The sequence below is a fragment of the Sciurus vulgaris genome (genome assembly GCF_902686455.1).
Source record: "Sciurus vulgaris genome assembly, chromosome: 6".
Taxonomy (NCBI): domain Eukaryota; kingdom Metazoa; phylum Chordata; class Mammalia; order Rodentia; family Sciuridae; genus Sciurus; species Sciurus vulgaris.
The window spans coordinates 55,142,804-55,163,537 of NC_136466.1; the positions used below are offsets into that span (position 1 = coordinate 55,142,804).

General features: G+C 36.8%; 1 protein-coding gene across 1 annotated transcript in view; it reads left to right on the forward strand.

Annotated features, from left to right (window-relative positions):
• The window catches only part of LOC306663981 (uncharacterized protein), a 326,186-nt gene that overhangs the window by 45,971 nt on the left and 259,481 nt on the right, over positions 1-20,734 (forward strand). Inside the window, exon 8 of the mRNA XM_079144669.1 lies at positions 9,711-13,267. Within this exon, the coding sequence (XP_079000795.1) occupies positions 9,711-9,752 (42 nt within the window). The 3' untranslated portion in view covers positions 9,753-13,267. Of the gene's footprint in view, positions 1-9,710 lie in introns of the transcript that reaches the window.

Sequence of the window (20,734 nt, forward strand, 5' to 3'; positions counted from 1 at the left end):
GTGTCTTCTATTCTGTACCATTGGTCTACCTGTCTATTTTGGTGACAATACCTTGCCATTTTTGTTACTATAAATCTGTAGTATAGTTTAAGGTTTGGTAATGTAATGCCTCCTGATTCGCTCTTCTTGCTAAGGATTTGGCTATTCTGGGTCTCTTATTTTTCCAAATGAATTTCATGTGTCATTGGGATTTTCATTGGAATTGCATTAAATCTGTGTAACACTTTTGGTAGTATGGCCATTTTGACAATATTAATTTTGCTTATCCAGGAGCATAGGAGGTCTTTCCATCTTCTAAGGTCTTAATTTCTATCTTTAGTGTTCTGTAGTTTTCATTGTAGAGCTCTTTCATCTCTTATTTTACATTGATTCCCAAGTATTTTATTTATTTATTTATTTATTTATTTAATTATTTATTTATTTATTCTGAGGCTGTAAGGGATCCCACGAGAACCACGCCGGACACGGGAAATCACATAAGGGAGTTTGTTAAGCAAACAAAGTGTCTCCTTGCAGGGTAAGAGAGAACATGAGAGGAAAAGAAAGGTATCAAGAAAGGACGTGCACTAGAGAGAGTGGAAAAGCAAGGAGAATAGAGAAAGTGAGTAGAAGAGAGAGACGCATGAGAAAAGATGGCGGGGTAGCTACCTTGAAGCAGTTGAATTCTGCCAGGCTAACAGAGGACCAATAAAGGAGAAGGAGAAGGATACTTGCAAGCTGATTGATGAACCAATAGCTAGCTAGGATGTTCACAGACTGACAGTAGTTGGGAAGCAGGGAAATGGCTGCAGCGGAAAGGGCGGGGGAGCAGCTTTGTACATTACAGAGGCTATTGTGAATGGGGTAGTTTTCCCAATTTCTCTTTCAGTAAATTCATAACTGATGTACAGAAGTGTGTTTGATTTATTGGTGTTGATTTTATAACCTGCTAATATCCTGAATTCATTTATGAGTCTAGAAATTTTCTGGTGGAATTTTTTGGATCTTCTAAATATAGAATCATGTTATCAGCAGATAATGATAGTTTGAGTTCTTCTTTTCCTATTCGTATTCCTTTAATTTCTTTAGACTGTCTAATTGCTCTGGCTAAAGTTTCAAGGACACTGTTGAATAGAAGTGGTGAAAGAAGGCATCCCTGACTTGTTTCAGTTTTTAGAGGGAATGCTTTCAATTTTTCTCCATTTAGAATTTTATTGCCTTGGCTTTAGCATATATAGCTTTTATGATGTTAAAGTATGTTCCTACTATCTGTAGTTTTTCTAGTATTTTGAACATGAAGAGGTGCTGTATTTTGTCAAATGCATTTTCTGCATCTATTGAGATGATCTTGTGATACTTGTTTTTAAGTCTGTTGATGTGGTGAATTACATTTATTGATTTCCATATCTTGCATCCCTGGGATAAACCCTACTTGATTGAGGAGCACTATCTTTTTAATATCTCTTTGTATGCGATTTGTCAGAATTTTAACGAGAATTTTTGCATCTATGTTCACTAGGGATATTGGTCTGAAATTTTCTTTCCCTGATGTGTATTCATCAGGTTTTGGTATAAGGATGATACTAACCTCATAGAATGAGTTTGGAAGGGTTCCCTCCTTTTATATTTTATGGAGTACTTTGAGGAGTTTTGGTGTTAATTCTTCTTTGAAGGTCTCGTAGTACTTGACCAAGAATTCGTCTGGTCCTGGGCTTTTCTGATTGGTAGACTTTTGATAGTGTTTTCTATTTCATTGCTTGTAGTTGATCTGTTTAAATTGTGTATGTCCTCCTGATTCATTGTGGATAGGTTGTATGTGTAGAAATTTGTTGATGCCTTCAAGATTTTCTGTTTTAGTGGAGCATAAATTTTCAAAATAGTTTCTAATTATTTTCTGTATTTCAGTCATGTCTGTTGTGTTATTTCCTTTTTTATTGTGTATTTTAGTTAGGGATTTATCAATTTTATTTATTTTTCAAATAACCAACTTTTTGTTTTGTCAGTTTTTTGAATTGTTTCTTTTGTTTCAATTTCATTGATTTCAGTTCTGATTTTAATAATCTCCAGTCTTCTACTGTTTTTGGTGTTCATTTGTTCTTTTTCTAGGATTTGAGATGTAATGTTAGGTCATTTATTTGCAGACTCTTTATTCTTTTAATGCATAAGCTCAATGCAATGAATTTTCCTCTTAACACTGCCTTCAGGTGAGCCTTCTTAATCATAGGTGATGCCTAACCCTTGAAGGTGAATGACCATCTTAGCCTTCAGGAAGGAATGAAGTAGAACTCTGCAGATTTTCCTTTTCTTAGGTTCATTTATGAAGGTCCATTCTGACTTTCCCTTTTATGGACTGGACTGTATCTGGCAAAACTTCTGTGTTGAAGACTTTACTCCTAGTATGACTGATAAGGCCTTTAGGGAGGTATTTAATAACAAATGAGGTCATAGGTGGGGCCTTCACCCATATAAGAAAAGGAAGAAACCAGCAGTCTCCTTTTCTATTCACACAGAGAAATGATTATGTGAGAAAACCTGAGGGTGACCAAAGTCTGCTAGTTAGGAAGAGAGGCCTCACTAGAAACTAACCCTGAGAGTATTTTCATCTTAAACTGTGAGAAAATACATTTTTGCTGTTTAAGGCACCTGGTCTCTGGTATTTTGTTATGGCAGCCTGAGCAGACTGTGTACTCCCTGCATGTTTTATAGTGCCATTATACATGGCTTCCTTTTTCAGTTTCATTTATCCCAGTCAACTGTGATCTGAAAATGTTAATAAAAAAATGCCAAAAATAAATAATTTATAAGTTTTAAATTGTGCATCATTCTAGGTAGCATGATAAAATCTCACATAATTGAGCTCTTTTCTGTACAGAACACAAATCACTCCTTTTTTTAGCCCATCAGGCAATATATATATATATATATATACATCACCTCATGGTAGATAGGGAGAAAGATCACATTCACATAACCTGTATTACAGTGTATTGCTATAATTGTTTTTTTTTTTTTTTACTAGTTATTATTATTAATCTTTTACTTTGCCTAATTTGTGAATTCAATTTTATCATAGGTATGTATGCACAGGAAGAATGTATGAGGTCTGGTACTGTCTGCAGTTTCAGGCAAATACTGAAGCTCTGGACTGTATCCTCCATGGATATGTGGAGGGGACTACCAAACCTGGTGTTTCCATATAAACCTCCCTTAGGCTCCAACAGCCTGTGATTCTCAGGGAAGATCAATTTAACATTTCTATCAACAACCCCAACTTGACAGACTCTCAACTCCCTTCCTCCTTTACAACATTTACTCCTCCCTTCTTGAATGCTATGACTGACATCATACTGTTCCTATGTTCTGTGGCAACAGTGTGGCCCCTGTGATACTTCTGCTACAGTCCCAGCAATGGTGATTACTGCCTTCTGGCACTTGTATGGTGGTGCTTACCTGTTCTTAATGTCCAAAACTTTGGGAACAGTCTTTGTGCTTTACCATCAGAGTCCCTCGACATTCTTGTATATTTTTATGCCAAAAACATTTATCCCTCCGGTATACCTTCCTTTCCTTTCTCTTTCTCTCTCTAAATCCCACAACTACACACAGTCTTTTTTTTTTTTTTTTTTTTTTTTTTTTTTTGCCTAGCATACATAAGGCACCTCTGAGGGTTGGGTCAGGATGGGCTCAAGTCCAGCTTGACTCTGTGCTTGGGACCATTGAGCCATTCTTTCTGTTTTATTGCCATACTGAGGGTTGAACCCAGGGGCATACTACCATTGAGCTAGATCCCCAGGCCTTTACAATTTTTTCTTTTTAATTTGAAGACAGGTTCTCACTCAGTTGCCCAGGGAGGCCTCAAACTTGCAATTCTCCTGTCTCAACCTCCTGAGTCACTGAGATCACAGGTGTGCACCACAGGCTCAGCTTTTGGGCCCCTTTCCTTAGATCTGTTTTTGTACTTAGTACATGATGAGGGATTTCATTGTCTCTTCTGCAGTTTAACCTCCATTTTGCTCATTCATACCCCTTTGGTATGTATCTGAACCTAGATTTTTAAAAGTGTTTGAGATTTTTCCCTTGAGTTTGCTATGACCCAGGCAAATTAGTGAATCTGTTCCCCTGAAACCCCTGTGCTGAAATCTAATTCTCAATGTGATGGTACTGGGATGTGGGGCTGTTGGGAGGTGACTAAGTCATGGGTTAGTGCCCTATAAAAGAGATCCAGAGAGCTCCCTTCCTGCTTCTGGTGTGCTGAGTGAGGAGTCCAGGAGGAGGTATGTGGGAAAGTGGGCCCAGGCAGACACCGAATCTGCTGGTGCCTTGATCCTGACTGCCTGGTCTCCAGAACTACAAAAAATACATTTCTGTTGTTTAAGAGCCACCCAATCTGTGGCACTCTGTTAGAGCTGCCTGAACAGACCAAGGCGACACATCTCCATAGTAGATGAAGTCTTGTCTGAGTTCACACGTTATCACATGCAAGCTCATCTCCAGCTAAGTGGTTAGCTCAATCCCTGTGGAAGTCTTGCCAGTTGGATTTTTTAAAAAATTCCATTTTGGCTGAGCTCCTAAGATACAGAGGGTGCATAAGGCATTCACATGAGCAAGGAAGACAGCACTGTCATAGCACAAAGGATCCCCAGACAGGATTCACCCTCCTCACACATTTGTGTATTCTTGCTGCCACTAGCCCTGTAGTGTCTTGCCCAGACATATCCAAACTTGTTCGGACTCTCCACTCTCACCCCAAATTTCTTTATTGCTGTACATTTTCCTTTTGTGTCCTCCAATATCAGATGGATGTGTTTAGAGTTTTTTTTAAATGCCCCTGTTTCTCTCTTGTTTTTGGATGCATTTTGGAGAGTTGCTGGCAATAGTGATGGCCTGTGTCTCCACATTCCTTGCTTTCCTTACAGGAGATACCCCTGAGGAGCATAGTCTGGGCCCACCTTCACTTTGTCTTGATACCAAATGTAGGTTGCAGTGGCACAGTACTACCTGACCTTCCACAGGGTGCTGGTGGGTTTTCCAGAGGGGAAAGTGCAGCACACTTCTGCATGCTTCACTCTGGTGGGCTTCTAGAGAAGGGTACACAGGTATGGCTCCATGGTACAGCACTTGCTTAGCTTCAGTGAGATCCTGGGATCAGGCCATAGCACTACAAAAAAGCAAAACCAAACAAAAGCCATTAAAGGTGATGGTTATAAAACAACTATCATTCACCACCTGACTTTCTGTCTCTTTTTGGAAAATAAATGTAGTACTGAAGAATGTTGACCATGCAGGAGAGGAAAAAATCTTTTCCCCCTACTCCTGGTTTCTCAGGTGAGGGTTCCATAAATTAAGCTAACTGAACAGAGATTAACATGAGGAAAGCATTCGAATTTATGTAATATAAGTTTTATGTGATATAGGAGGCTTCATAAGGAAATGAAGACCCAAGAAATAATTAAGCCTGAACATTTTTAAAGCTAGAATTGAGGAAGAGTGAAAAGTCACGGGAAAACGTGATAGAACAGAAGGTATGAGCTAAGACAGTAAGGAGACACAGCAAGGTCTTTTCGGTCAGAATCCTCTTGGTGTTCTTTCGCCTTCAGACACAGGGTATTCCAGTCTTCTGGCTGAGATGGCTTGTGGCCAGCTTCAGTGGAGACGAAGAAAGTCAGAGTCCTCTCAATGCCAGCTGTTCCTCATTCCCTCAGCTTTTAATATCTGACATGCCAAGATTCTGTATTTTAGGGTACCATGTTCTGAACCCTGCCAACAGGAAAAGCAGCAGTGACTCACAGTGACTTTTCCACTTTATGTTGGCTCTGTCTGCAGAATCGACGATGTTATCAAGCCAGAAAGGGAATAGCTGTCAACTTCTGGGGTGTTCCCTGAATGAAAAAGAAATCCGCATTTCCCTAATTTGGTACAAATTCCTGAAGGCGAGAAGGTACAAAACACATATCAGTGTTTCCTGCTCATCATTATGTCTGTTAGTTACTGCAGGAAATGGCATGTGCTATTATTAATTTGTTGATGTCATCTGTCCTTTTCTTTGTAACTTGTTAACATCAATGATTTATCATGGGGAATTTTAGGTTATTGTTATTTGAACTCTGCAAGCTCAGGGATAGTTGGTCTTAAACTGGAACTATTAAGGTGTCTGCTTTTGGTGTTGTTTTTCACATTTTGACCATGTAAGGCACTTGCATAAATAAATTTATAAAATTGAAATAGGGCTTTATAAAGCCAATTATTCTAGGTTTTTCCATATTAATAGCTATACAATTTTTGAGATTTCATTCTTTAAAAGTATAGATTCATGAAAGAATGCCAGGAGTTCGTTATGGGGGACTAGACACATCAAGACCTCTCTCCTGAAGGTAAATCATTTAATTATTACCCCATATAATCCCCACAATAACATGCCATGTAAAATCATCTTGATTATTTTTGCCTTAGAATTTCAAGATGAATTTATATTTTGTGGCTATGGAGAGAGTTAACAAAAAAGTAGCCTGCCCCCACAGTAGCCTGGTTTTTAACAGGCATTAATCGAAATGCTTAAATTGTGGATAAAACTGATTGCTTAGACGGTGATGGCATCAGAAATAATGGAAGGAGCACAGAAAGTTGTCCTTAACTCTGCCCAGGTAGGGTATCAACAAATTCATCTTTCCAAAGAGATTAAACCTGACTCTCACCTTTCATCTCGGGACAGGTGGTCAAACTGACATTGAGGAGGAACATAAAAGTTATGTTAGTGCTGTGAAGATAATTAATTGGGAGTTCATTATGCTAAGACAGCTCCAGTGCCTTGGGCTCCTGTGTAAGTAAACCCAAACCCAAATCAATATAAACAGTAAAGCAGAGCCCAAGCTTAACCCATCAGAAACTGTTAACTAACCTCTAAACAGGGAGTTTTCATGGGATCCAAGTGTTGCAAATACCTCACTTCGCTGTAGCCAATCCAGTAATTGCTTTTCTTTTGTTTCTGAGTTCAGTCTATAAAAGCCCTCTGTACATGCTGCTAAACCAGGGTTCTTTGAACGTTGCTCTTTCTGTTTTGAGTGCTGCCCAATCATGAATCCTTGAATGAACAAGTAAATTGTGTTGAATTAATTTTGCATAAAGTTATTCTTTTAACAGCGCTAAAATTTTTTGGCAACAAGGCAGACTTCATTCAGGCTTGTGATAAAGACTACTGTCCTGTGGTTTTGCAGTAGGAGAGAGATTGGGTTTAACTATAAATAAAACAAGGAAAAGTAGGATTATAGTCAAGGTGAAGGGAGGTTGGAGATAGAAAAATTACTGAAGAGAAGGTTAACATTGCAAAAATGACCTAACGGGGATCTTGTCAAAAGTCAGGTGAGGGTGATGGGAAATCACTTGGGAGATGGTGAGGGATAAGGAACTTGATCAGATCTTGAGGATGATTAGATGTTGAAGATGGAAGATTCTGGTTGAACTGACCTGATAGGATTCTTGCTAACACTGGGCTCTTGAGGATATACCCAAGGATAGGATGGAATTGAAAAGTAAAGCTTAGCTGTGCCAGACTTGGTGAAGGAGAAAACTGTTGTCATTAGTGCATTTAAAAATACCTGGACTGGGGATATAGCTCAGTTGGCCCTGGGTTCAATCCCCAGGGCCGCGCGCGCACACACACACACACACACACACACAAATATATATATATATATATATATATATATATACACATATACATATATATTATTATATTATATATATATGTATATGTATTATATGTATATGTATATGTATATGTATTATATGTATATGTATATGTATTATAATATTATATATATATATGTATATGTATATATATATATATACACCAATCTGTGGGGCTGGGGCTGTAGCTCAGTAGCAGAGCACTTGCCTGGCATGTGTGAGGCACTGGGTTGGATCCTCAGCACCACATAAAGTAAGATAAAGGCATGCTGTCCATCTACAACTACAAAAAAAAAAAAAAAAATGTTTAAAAAAATACCAATCTGTGTATTATGTCTGTGAAGAATGTGGGTTTTTTTTTTTTCTTTTTCTCAAAAACCAAAGAAATATAAAGAAACATGAGTGACTTTTATTCTTTTTAAAAATCAGTATTGGAATTTTCTCATTTTGATAAAATGAACACATATTCCTCTCACAATAAGCAAATGTTCAGAAAAATCTTCAACAGCAAAATAAGTTTAAGAACAACAGCAACAACCACCCAAGAAAAGCTTTAATTCAGTCTTCAATTTTTCTCAAATAATTCCTCCTGCTCTCTAAGCAAACATTCTAGACATTAGGAGAATTCCTGAATCACCCTTACAATGTCCCCTCAACTCTCCTTGCAGTCTTGTCTGGGATGTGAACTCACAGTCGATTGAGGAGCTCAGCCTGTCCTGCACAGTGGTAAGAGAGATGGGCCCTGTGAATGTGCTAGGCTCTCTCCACCCCATGCTATTTATTTATTTATTTTTGTGGTACTAGGGATCAAACCCAGGACCTTGGGCTTGCTAGGCAAGTGCTCTACCACTGAACTTCATCTCCAAACCACCATCCCACACAATTTTTTTTTTCTGAAAACAAAGACAAAAACAAAAACAATTTTTTTTTTAAAATCTTATATTCCTTTCGACCTTCCTGTGCTATCTCAACTTTCAAAAATTATCCACATTCAATATTCAAATATGGTAATTTCTTAACCTGGTAACCTGCTTGTTATTTTTGTAACGTAAATGATTCTAGTTGTAAAGTGAAAAGCTGACACTCTCTTGCAGGACAGACCACCCCAGGTGATCATTTTTTATACTCATTTACACAAGAAAGCAAACATTTGATTCCTAGTTCTTGACACCAATTCACCATAGCCTCTTGGAACACTCACTGGGGCTGAGGGAGTGGAATGTGAAGGCTAAGTGAAGGAAGGAGGAGGGCACAGCGACAATCCGTGTTTTGCCTTTGGGCTCCAGGGGAAATGTGCCAGGCGACACAATGAGGATTTACACGGAAGGAAGAATCGGTTGGTCTCTTTAGGCCCCAGGAACTTCTGTATCCCCAAATTATTATTCCAAAATGATTTCACCTTGCATTTACTCACAAGGATCCGACTCACAAGGTACTTAATTTTTAAATGAGTGCACAAATAATTAAAAACAAAACAAACTCTTAACATCGACAACAAAATCATGCACCCCTCCCCACACATGCCTTATTTAAAATTCCTGGATGCTTTCTAGTAACTGATGAGGTAAATGAGACCTGCTGTGGAAAATCAAGACAAAATGTGGATGTGTTGTTTTTTTGAAAGGCAGACATTTTTCCAAGAGAACGTGTGCACTGTGCTTTATTAGGAAATTACATCTTTCCCCATTTTTCATGTCTTCCACTTACTGGCCATGGCAAGCAGGTTGAACAGATGTGATGGAAGAATTGATACCAGTCTTGGGAACATGTAAACAAAATATTTCTTTGGAAATGTTCACCTTTAAATTCCATCAGTTCAATCTCATACTACAAGAAGCTGGATTAGGGAAATGATTTGCACCTCAGAGGCTATTTGTCCGAACTTGGAGCCCTTTTGTAATACAAAAAAACGTGAAGATGAATTTAATTTTTCTCCCATGAATTGGCACAGGGTTTAACATCTTGGTTTGATGGAGATAACTGCGTTTGTTTTAGTGTTAATAAATTCACCTTAGTAAGAATTGTTCTTTCTTTTCTTATCCTTCTAGACACATTCATCTCCAACTCTCCCCTGTGAAAGAGCCGTATAACCAGTCAAAGAACAAGTATATAGGATTAGCACATAATGAAGAATAAAGAGAAGCTTTCAGCTCTCTGTCATGGATGATATTTATCACATTCTTCACGACTGGCTCTAATAACAGTGCAGAGATAAAATAGGCTTGATGCATCTCTCCTGTACGAGAATTTTACAACTGCAACTATAAGAAATCCGGGAGATGAAACACACTTCTCCCCTCTTGCAGATTTTATTAGTCTTAAAAATGAGAGGTGTGTGTGTGTGAGGGGGAGACTATTTCTACAAAAGTGGGCTTGGATTTTCTGTCTGTTATGCTAATGTATTCATAGAAAAAGCTGGTGCTGAGGGCGGTTCTCCAATTAAGACAAATGAGGCACATTGAATTTCTCCCCCAGGGCACAGCAGGGGTGCTGGCAAAATCTACTTTATTCTTTTCTGTCAGGACTGAACTGGAAACAAAAGCATGAAAATTCAACACATCCACTTACAGAATAATAAAGGCTGTTGTTTAAAGCGTGAAGAGTTTTGGCACCCTTCTGGGGCCTTATGCAAATCGCTCTTCCTCTCAACTGCTACCACACCATCGGTCTTGGAAATTAAAGATGTACTTGGTCGGTTAACAGCTGAAAGGAGAAGAGCAGCCTGAAACTCAATTAGATTTGTATTAAGCAAATAAATCAGGACTGACTGATATTGGCTAAACTAAAATGCATTATGGGCTGACAGTAATTCTAATTTGATTGACAAATACATGTGGTATGTTATTAACCTAAATGAAAGAGAAGACTCTTTTTTTTTTTTTTTTTTTTAAAGGATTTTGTTCTGGTAAACAATCCTCTTTCTTTTTAAACTTGCTCAAAACAGTAAACAGAGACCACCGACTTGGTGCTGTTTACAGTCGTGCTCTAGAACACAGGAAATCTATTTCGTTACATGCTAAGAGTTTAAGACAAAATTATTCTGCCGAAAGACATTTGTTTTCATGGATTTATTTTGTGTCTCATGACATCTCAACACATTATTTATCTGGTGGAATGGAGCGGTCCAATCACTATCGTTATTAAGGTAGGCTGTGCCAAACCACAGACCTGCATGTGGCCCATTACTTATCTGCAGCTCTGCGGTACCTGATGCTTGTCTGCACTAGGGCATTCTGAGGTTCAAAGTCATGAAGGAAGGTTTTAATCAAACCCTCCAGTGCTTTGCAGGGGGCAAAAAGTAAACTATTTACATAGAGCATAAATGTGTTGGTGTGTGCTTAGATGAACGGGAGCTTTTCCCTTGAGAAAAGAATTCTGGGAGTTTTCTTTTTATTTCCTTGTCTTTGTTGTTCATTCTTTTGGACCTTCTAAAGATGTAGGTTATTTCATTTAACCTCTTGATAAATTATAATCAAGTACTAACTTAATGCTTCTGCTCTGACAGTACAATCGTCTATTTTCTTCATGGCTTGCTTTTTCTGTCTGGCTATCAGATTCAAGAGTCATTGTTATCTTTCAGTTATCTTTTCTTCCATCTTTTCCTTCCTGGCTCTCTTTGCTAACTCATGCTGCACTTCGCACCACGCAGGTGCTGGAACCATCTTTATTCCCTCAGAAGCCTGCCCCAAGGTTGCCCCTTGAGTGGGTTGCCTCCTGCTGCAGCTCTTGCAGCACCTGCTCTTCAGTCTTCTTTTCCTCATCTCTCCTGTACTGAGCACATCCAAGATACTTATCCAAAGCCAAAATAATTTTCCTGAACACCCAATGCCAAGGAACCTGCCCTGTCATGATCATTACTATTCCTTATTGATATTAAGAGTGACGGAAGAGCATCACAGAATGAGATTTCGGAATCACTGAGATTCAGGAGCAATTATGTCCATTCTTAGAATAAATTCTCTATTTTAAGCTCTCCATACATTTGCCCTCTCAAATCTTCCAACTCTCTTCTCCCTCACTTCTTCCTGGCATAGCTGGCCATCAGGTGCGCTCCTTTTTGTGTCTCATCTTGCATCTTGTTTTTGTTTTCTTGCCTTCATCTCCCAAAGCAATCTGAGATATAATTTTTTTTAAACTTCAACATTCCATCCAGACACTCGTATATAAGTTACTAACAACCAACTCTATTATTTGTTTGTGGATATGGAACTTTGTTCCATAATATTGAGAGGATTAAGACCACACTGTTACCAAATATGGCACCTTACTTTATTGAATATTTTGAGATGAAGGAATTTGAGAAACAACATGTGCAGAAAGAGCTTTCTGACCGTCCTTGAAGTAGATCGTAAGAGCCTCAATGTGAGAGGTATCCTTCCTTATCTTCAAAATGAATGGTATGAATCTACGTCATGCACAACCATAGAAATGAAATGATGTACCCCATTTGTGTACAATGAATCAAAATGCAGTTTGTAAAAATAAAGAAAATATAGTAAACAAGTTTTAAAGGCATTCTATCATTAAAATGAAAAAAAAAAAAAAAAAAAGAACACATCTAAGGAAAACCTTATCTCTACAGACAAAGGGGGGTCAAGAGAAATCTGAGGCATGCGAGTGTCATTCAGTGGGAGGGTTTAGTATGGAGGCCCTGGGCTCCATTTCCAACACCAAATAAAAAGAAAAGAAAAAGAACAGGTCTTACTATTTCTCTTTTGCCCAATTTATTACACTGAGTTCTCACCCCTTTTGCCTATCATGTTCCTCTGGACTCCGTTCTTCACCAAACCAAGGATAAACACCAAGGCTAACCACTTATTTTGGTCTTCATTGAAACTCTTCTTATTCAACAATACTTCTTCTTCCCCGCCCCCCCCACTCTCAGGTAATTCCTGCTCTGCTTTCTGTCTCTATGACTTTGACTACTCTAGGTGTATCACATAGACACCATCATACAATATAGGTTCTTTTGTGACAGATTTCATGTTGCATAACGATAATGTCTTCAAGGCTTATCCTTGATTGCAGCATGTCTAAGAATTTCAATCCCTTTGGAGGTGCACACACACACATAGTACACTTCGCTTAGCCATTCATCTGTTGGTGGTCCCTACCTTTTGGTTATTGAGAATATTACTGTTTTCAATAGAGGGGTACAAGAATCTCTTCTGTTCCCTTACTTCAATTCTTTTAGGTATTGAATCTCAAGATTTGACAACACAAAAGCGGCATATGATTTTTCTTATAAAACTTTTATTTTCCTTCTTAGACCCTTTCATGTCTTCCTCCCAATTATAGCCCTTACAGTGGCTCATTTTCTCCTTGGAGTCATTTTCTGCCAAGAAGTAAATACAGCTTTCTATCTACTTACAGGGCAAAGGTAAGTCAAACCAGCAAGGTGATGCTGTCACTCCTCCCAATCACTCCATAAATGTGCAGCTAGTTTGAAAAGAGGAACATTGCCAGATCCTAGATCTGTGATCAGCTTCCTATCTTAAACCAAATTATACCCAGAAGGATATAAATTTCACACCACCAATTCATATTCACAGTATCTTTCTGCTTCCTAACGTGCCAGAACAGGGAGTGGAAAAAAGCAGACTTGAAAGGGGTAGACTGACACCTAGGCTGTTCCCTAAAGCCCAGCTAAAGAGATGGTGCTATTATTACCAACAGGGACAGTGTTATTTTGCATTGCAATAAATCAACTGCTAAATACTGTTAGGAATTCTTGTGGTGATGATGTGTAAGTACTCACAATTGTTTGAAGGCAGTGTGGTTAAGAATTCCTCCTTCCTTCCTTCCTTCCTTCCTTCCTTCCTTCCTTCCTTCCTTCCTTCCTTCCTTCCTTCCTTCCTTCCTTCCTTCCATTGGTGATGGAACACATGAGTGCTTTACTACCAAACTATATCCTAACCTCTTTTTATTTTTTATTTTGAGATAGGGTCTCACTAAATTCTGCAGACTGACCTTGAACTTGCAATTCTCCTGCCTCAGCCTCCCAGGTTGCTGGCTATTACAGGCATGTGCCACTGTACCTGACTGTGGTAAAGATTTTTAAACATCCCAGAGGTAGAGTGCTTTGAACTAGCAGCCATTTGGCAATATTACTTCCTTTCTGACCTATTTCCTTCCCCTGCAACCCTTACAGCAAATCTTCTTTCTGGATTTAGTGTTGGAATTAGACTATGTAATCTCTTGAAGAAAAGTTCATTTATTTTGTTGACTTCATTATGTTTTAAAATAAAAATGTGTCAAAGAGCATACTGCATTCTGAATTAGTAGGCTGTACATCCACTTGTTGTGGAAGATTTCAATCCACTGGGAAAAGCTTAACCTGCCTTCAAAACAGGTGGTCTTGACCTGTAGGCAGTAATCTATAGGGAGGTAGAGATAGAAATGGAAATAGGGATGGGGAGCTTGTGATTTTTTTGAGGGGGTAATTCAACTACCTCTCCTATTTATACTGCAGATACAGAGAAGGGAGGGAGATGGATGGCGGGTGTTCAGGGGCTAATTTGGAAATCACAATGATGTCTCATTAAGACTTGGTAAAAGAAAGAATTCCATACAGCTTGCAGGTATGGTCCAAGTTAGTATAGCCAATTCTTGAAGTACCCTCAAGTGGAAGTGTCCATGAAATAGTTATTATACATGCTGATCTGCTCAAAACCTTTCTTCAATCAATAAGACATAGGCCTGAGTTCATCTAGTAATAACTAGATGCTTAGCTGAAAAGGTCAAAGTCAAAGTGCTGTCTTCTCATGGAACAGTCCTCCCACCTTCTCAGTACTCTGAGGCTCTGTCCTGACATTGCTCTTTATCAACAGCATTTTCCTTTATTTCAGCTCCTAAGATACACTTCAAATATAGACATTTGAGAAAGTTAATGCCCTTTTGTGCATTTTAAGGGACTAGAAGATGTGTGCTTACATTTTGTGTATATATTCACTCTATTGATCTGTACCTATAATCTACCGTCAGTCATCTAGTTATCATTTATATCTGCTTTTCTATAGAGTTGGTACCAGTACTTGAGATAGTAGGCAATTAATCAGATAGCTTGTCAAGATAGGAAAACATGAAAAATGATATATATTTTAAACACCCATCTAGCAATCTTTTTTTATGATGTGATAAGGGCTTTTCCATCTATTGGGAAATTTTGTATGATTTTCTTGCACATCTTCATACTGCATGGTCTATAGTTTCCAATTTTCATTTTATTCAAGTGATATCAGACTTGATAAAAAGTGATGTCCAAGTAGAATCATTCTAGATACATGGTTCTCAAAGGTCAGCATCTGACTCACTCGTAGAACTTGTGAAAGCACAATTTGTTGAGCTCCATCCCCAGAGCTTTGGACTCAGTAGATCTGGGGTGGGGCCAGAGAATTTGCTTTTATAGCAAGTTTTCAGATGTTGATGCTACAATCCAGGCACTGCTCTTTGAGAATTACTGTAGTATATTTTCATTATACTTGATAGAAAGTAAATGTGTTTTAAATGAAAAAGGAAGAATGTTGATTACAAGGAGAGGTGGTAAAAAGAAAGTAGGTTGAAAATTAATATAATTATACTCCTCTATTATATACACTTAGTATACAGAAATCTATATTCATAGACATTTTTCCAGAGCACTCTTAATCTGACTTGGGATGTTGATAATGTGCTGTGAATAGTTGAGTTTGCAAAGCATAAGAGGGAATCCTTGTGGAAAATAAGAATGTTCTTTCAAATTCTTGCCCTCCACAATTGAGAAAGTTAGTTTCTGGGTTCCTTTACTTTCTTATTTGTGAATTGGGCATGAACACAACCACATCACACTCTCCAAAAGACAAAAGGAGATAACACAGAGTAGTTTTTCTAAAATTTTCCACTATCATCTTTCATGGAGGAAGAATTGGGAAAAACCCCAAAGAAAGATTAGAGAACTATTTTATTGAGGAGTCTCCTTTTGTGTCTGAAAATAAATACAAATTTTTGCCTTTTTCGTCCATGGTAGATCCATTTATTTCCATATAAAAAAACTTAACACAATTTGACACTTCACCATGATTTTGTTTTGATTTCAAGTATCTTGTGTTTTAAGATATTTGAAGAACAAGCACCTTAACTTAAGAAACTTGGAAAAATGCTTGGTAAATGGTAACGTGTTACATGAAGTTTCCTTATTATTAGATTTTATTTGGCAAACATCTGAGACACTCATTAGCAGAATCACTGGCTTTGATGTTTCATTTACAGATTCCTTATGCTAATGTTTGGATTTAAAATGATCAGACACCTAATAAAGTCTCCCCACCCCCAAATGTTGTCTACGACTTGAAAATTTACTTTGAGATTGAGTTTCAGAGATGCAGCAAGGTCAAAGTCATTTTAGGGATGCAATTGGTTCATGAGTTCATCTATCCCTTAATAAAGTAATAAATTAGGGAAGAGTGAATAACCGTTAATGATATATGTGTATTACTTCATTGTGCAATCACTAGCATATTCGAATATTTTAAAAGTTATATCTATACATAAGTATTTTTAAAATGTCATTTTGAACTAAAACAAGCTGAACAAATACATTCAATTTATTCACGATTCATTTAACCATTATTTCTTGAACACCTACGATACCAACATCCAGTTAGTCTTTGAGGGATGCAGAGATAAATAAAACACAATCTTCAGATCTTGAGAATCTTTGAAATTTTCTGTACTAGAAATTGACCAGAATGCCACTGGACTTACAGGTGGTAATCTATTTATAGCTAATAATCTTTAACCACATAGCAAAAATATAAGCTGGCATCTATAGGGTCAGACAGAGTCTCATGTGAATTTCTGCTCGGCATATGATGTTGGGAAGATTATATAAGTCTTTTTGCTTGTAAAGTTTTCAATCTATAATGAAGGGATAACTGTCTCTACTATGTGGAGTATCCTGAGTAGTGAAAATGATACACTTAAAACATGAAAAACAGTGAACGGTAGTTGGGGCCCCTTGTATTGCTTGCTTATCTGCTAGCCTGAGTTCATATACTGGTCTGATATAAGAACTGCAAGATATGTAAAGATGTCTTCCTTGGTTCAGGCCCAGATCATGGTTCGGAGAGCTGTGCCGAGGAAGGCAGGGGTCACAGTGAATTACAAATGGAGGAGTGCCTCTGTCTGCTCTTGTTGAAAGAGGGCAATGGACTTGGTCCCCGCTTGTTCAGTGCCATGTCCTGCCCTGCCCACCAGTGAAAGCTGAGAAGGGAAGAAAGAATCCTTCTGCAACTGGAAAGAACTCTAAGTTACTTTATGGATCAGCTAGCCGTACACCATAGTTTTATGTTACAGTTGGAAATCCAAAGTTAGTTCTTTTTTTTTCTTCGTAAAATTTCTCTTTGAATGTTAGAAACATTTCTCTATAAGAGGTACAAAAGCATTAAACTGAATTCCATTTCTATTAGATTTTGAAAGACTTCAAAAGGTAAATGGATAATTGGTGCATGCTTAGGAAGATTTTACATATAAATTTTAGGGAAAAATGTCAACCTGGAAGTACTAACACTAAAAGACATATAAATTATGCATTGATCCATAAAAATTTATACTAATGTAACCTCCTCAGAATATCACAGCTAAACAAAGGCTCACAGATATTTCAACTATATACTTTGTGATCATAGTTCTTTCTTGCTTTCCAAAGACAAATGAAAAGCTTTTGGTTTAACTACATGGTTTGGTGTTGTATCTATCTAAATAGAAATAGTTATAAATATAATTTAGATACATAGATCATACATGTGTGTATACAAAATAGATACATATTGGGGCTGGGGACCTTAGTATATGTATATATATGTATGTATACATATATATATATATACACATATATAACTTCCTCTCTATTGAATTATTGATACCAAAAATATCACTAAGAAACCTTCATAATTTACTGATGTATTAAAGTTGAATGAGTGCCTAAATATGCATCTTCACATGCTGCTTTCACTTCACCTTCTCTCCAATTTGAAAGCCTAACATGTAGAATTGCAATAAATTTTGACTTGCTGCCATTCATACCCGAAGTCTTTTGCCACAAGGGTCCCGTATAATTACTTATGGAACTAAATGTAGGTAGATCACAAATTACATTTCTCAGTCTACCTTCCTCTTGTGTGTGGCATGTAAAACACTTCTCCATTCTGTCTTCTCCATTTTCCTTTTTGAGATTTTTGACTGATGGACTCAGATACAGATCACATTCTAAGATCACTTTAATAAAATGTTTAGGATTGGCTGTTTTATGAAACTGATTATAAGATTCAGAATATGAAAAAATTATTTATAATAAGCTAAATATGAAATTTATGGTGCTTTAATTTTTCTAAAAACATTGTTATCAAAGTCTTTTTAAAAAATCATTTATTTCTTAGGTAAAAATTCCATGTATTTATAGTGTAAACTTGATAATTTGATATATGTATTCACTTTGAAATGGCTAAATGAAATTTTTTAACATATGCCTTATCTCACATGCTTATATTTCTTTGGTGAGAACATTTATAATCTTAGCAATTTTTAAGTATACTGTATATTGCTATCAACTCTATTTTCCATAATGTACAATAGATCACTTTAACTTATTTTTCTTGTCTAACTGAAATTTTGTCATCTCTTTAGTCTCTGGTAACCACTGTTGTACTATCTACAAGTTCAACTTTTAAATTCTAGATAAGTAAGATCATATGTTATTTTTCTTTTTATACTTGGCTTATTTCACTTAACATAGTATCTTCTGGGTTCATCCATATTGTTACAAATGACAGGATTTCCTTCTTTTAAAAGGTTAAATACTATTTTATTTGTATGTATACTACATTTTCTTTATTCATCCATTGGTGGACACTTAGGTTGATTCCATATCTTGGCTATTGTGAATAATGCTGCAATGAATGGGAGGTAGGGACAGAAATCTCTTTGATACACATATTTTATATATCTTTGGAAACATACCCAGTAGGGTTGCTGTGTCATACAGTAGTTCTATTTTAAAATTTTAAGCAACCTCCTTCTGTTTGCCATCATGGCTGTACTAACTTTATTCCCACCAATAGTATGTACAAAGTTCCTTTTTCTTTACATCCTCACCAAAAGTTGTTTCTCTTCATCAGTTTTACAATAACAATTTTAACAGATGAGAAGTGATATTTCACTATTGTTTTAATTTCCATTTGCTGATAATTTGTGATATTGAGCATTTTTAAGAACATTTATTGGCCATTATTATGTCTTCTTTTGAGAAATGTTTATTCAGTTCCTTTGCCCATTTTAAAATCAGTTTGCTTATTTTCTTTAGAGTTGTTGGAGTTCCTTATGTGTTTTGGATATTAACCTTTTATCAGATGTATAGCTTGCAAATATGTCCTCTTATTCTGTAGGCTCTTCACTCTGTTGATTCTTGCCTTTGGTGTACAAAAACTTTTTATTTCAGTGTAATCATATTTATCTACTTTTGCTTTTGTTGTCTAGGCTTTTGGGGTCATATAAAAAAGCCAATTTCCCAGATCTGTGTCAAGAAACTTTCATTATGTTTTATTCTACTAATTTTACTGGATCAGGTTTCACACTTGCTCCTTAATTATTATTATTATTTTTTTTAATTTTAGTATTGGTTATTGAACCACAGGGTGCTTTACTGCTGAACCATATTTTACTCATAGTGTGTACAAGGTTCCCTTTTATTCACATCCTCACCAAAAACTCATTTTCTTTCATCCTTTTCTATAATTTTTGTTTTATGAGATAGGGTCTTGCCAAGTCGCTGAGGGTCTTGCTAAATTGCTAAGGCTTGTCTTGAACTTGAGATCCTCCTGCCTCAAGCCTTCCAGCTTCCTAGGACTACAAGGCATGAGCCACCATGCTCAACTTCTTTAATCCATTTGAGTTGATTTTTATATATGGTGTGAGATAGGGAGTCCTGATTTCTCAAGTATACAAATCTCACCAGGAATTCTTTCTGAGTAGATGTTCTCCATTTTTTCCCCCTCCACTGTATTATTACAGATTATTTAATGGACTTGAGCTCTCTCTGGGCTGTTTTTAGATGACTGTCTATATCTGTGTGTGTGTTGTGTGTGTGTGTGTGTGTGTGTGTGTGTGTGTGCGGTGGAGCGGATTAAGGCTAGTACTTTCTACTCCACTGTCTTGGCAAAGTCTCTTGTTATAAAGGTCTTGATGGAACAATATTACATTACCTTCATGGGAAAAAAATCAGGTTTGATTACATTTCTTTTTGGTAAGAACGACTTACCACTCTATCTTCAATTGAGAATTGTGTGTATTGGCTAGAAATTAAGTCATTTCTGACATTTTCCAAAAATAGTATTCAAAGGTAGACATAAAAGCATATAAATAATTTTTTCATGCTATTCTGAAAGTTTTTAAAGCAATGTACTAAAGATGATAATTTACAAATAAGGAGAAGTTATTTGCTAAATGTATAGTTCCCCGTACAAGAAAGTCATATATATGCACCAAAAACAGGTCTCCATATTGATTCTGTATCAAATTTGCCAGTATATTATTGGGGCATATATATGGATATAAATTTAAAAATAAATAATTAAAATTTAAGTTAAAAATAAAGATCTTAAACACTCATTTTATCAGTGAGCTTTCTTCCATCCTTTTCTCTTTGGTAAGAAAAGTGTTTCTGACAAGCTTCCTAGAAGCAACAAGGTGCTCACTTTGGCTAAAATGAGGTTTTATTGTTTACTGTCATAATTCAGCTTTTTACCAAATGGAAGAATCAGTAAAATTCTTCCTTTTAAACCACCAGGATAGCTGGTTAAAAAGGTCAATTTTTAGACTTTTATGCAAGAAGAGGAGAGAGAGCACACTCAATACAAACACATACAAAATAATATCAGAGATTTCAGATTAAGGAATGACTAAATCTCAGAAGCTATTTCTAAGATTATAAGCATATAGGGATCCCATGAATAATACTGTCAATTTCCTCAAATAGAATAGTTATTTTGAATTATTGGTGTCTGCTCAGATTCAGCCTAAATAGTTCCCATGTCATTAG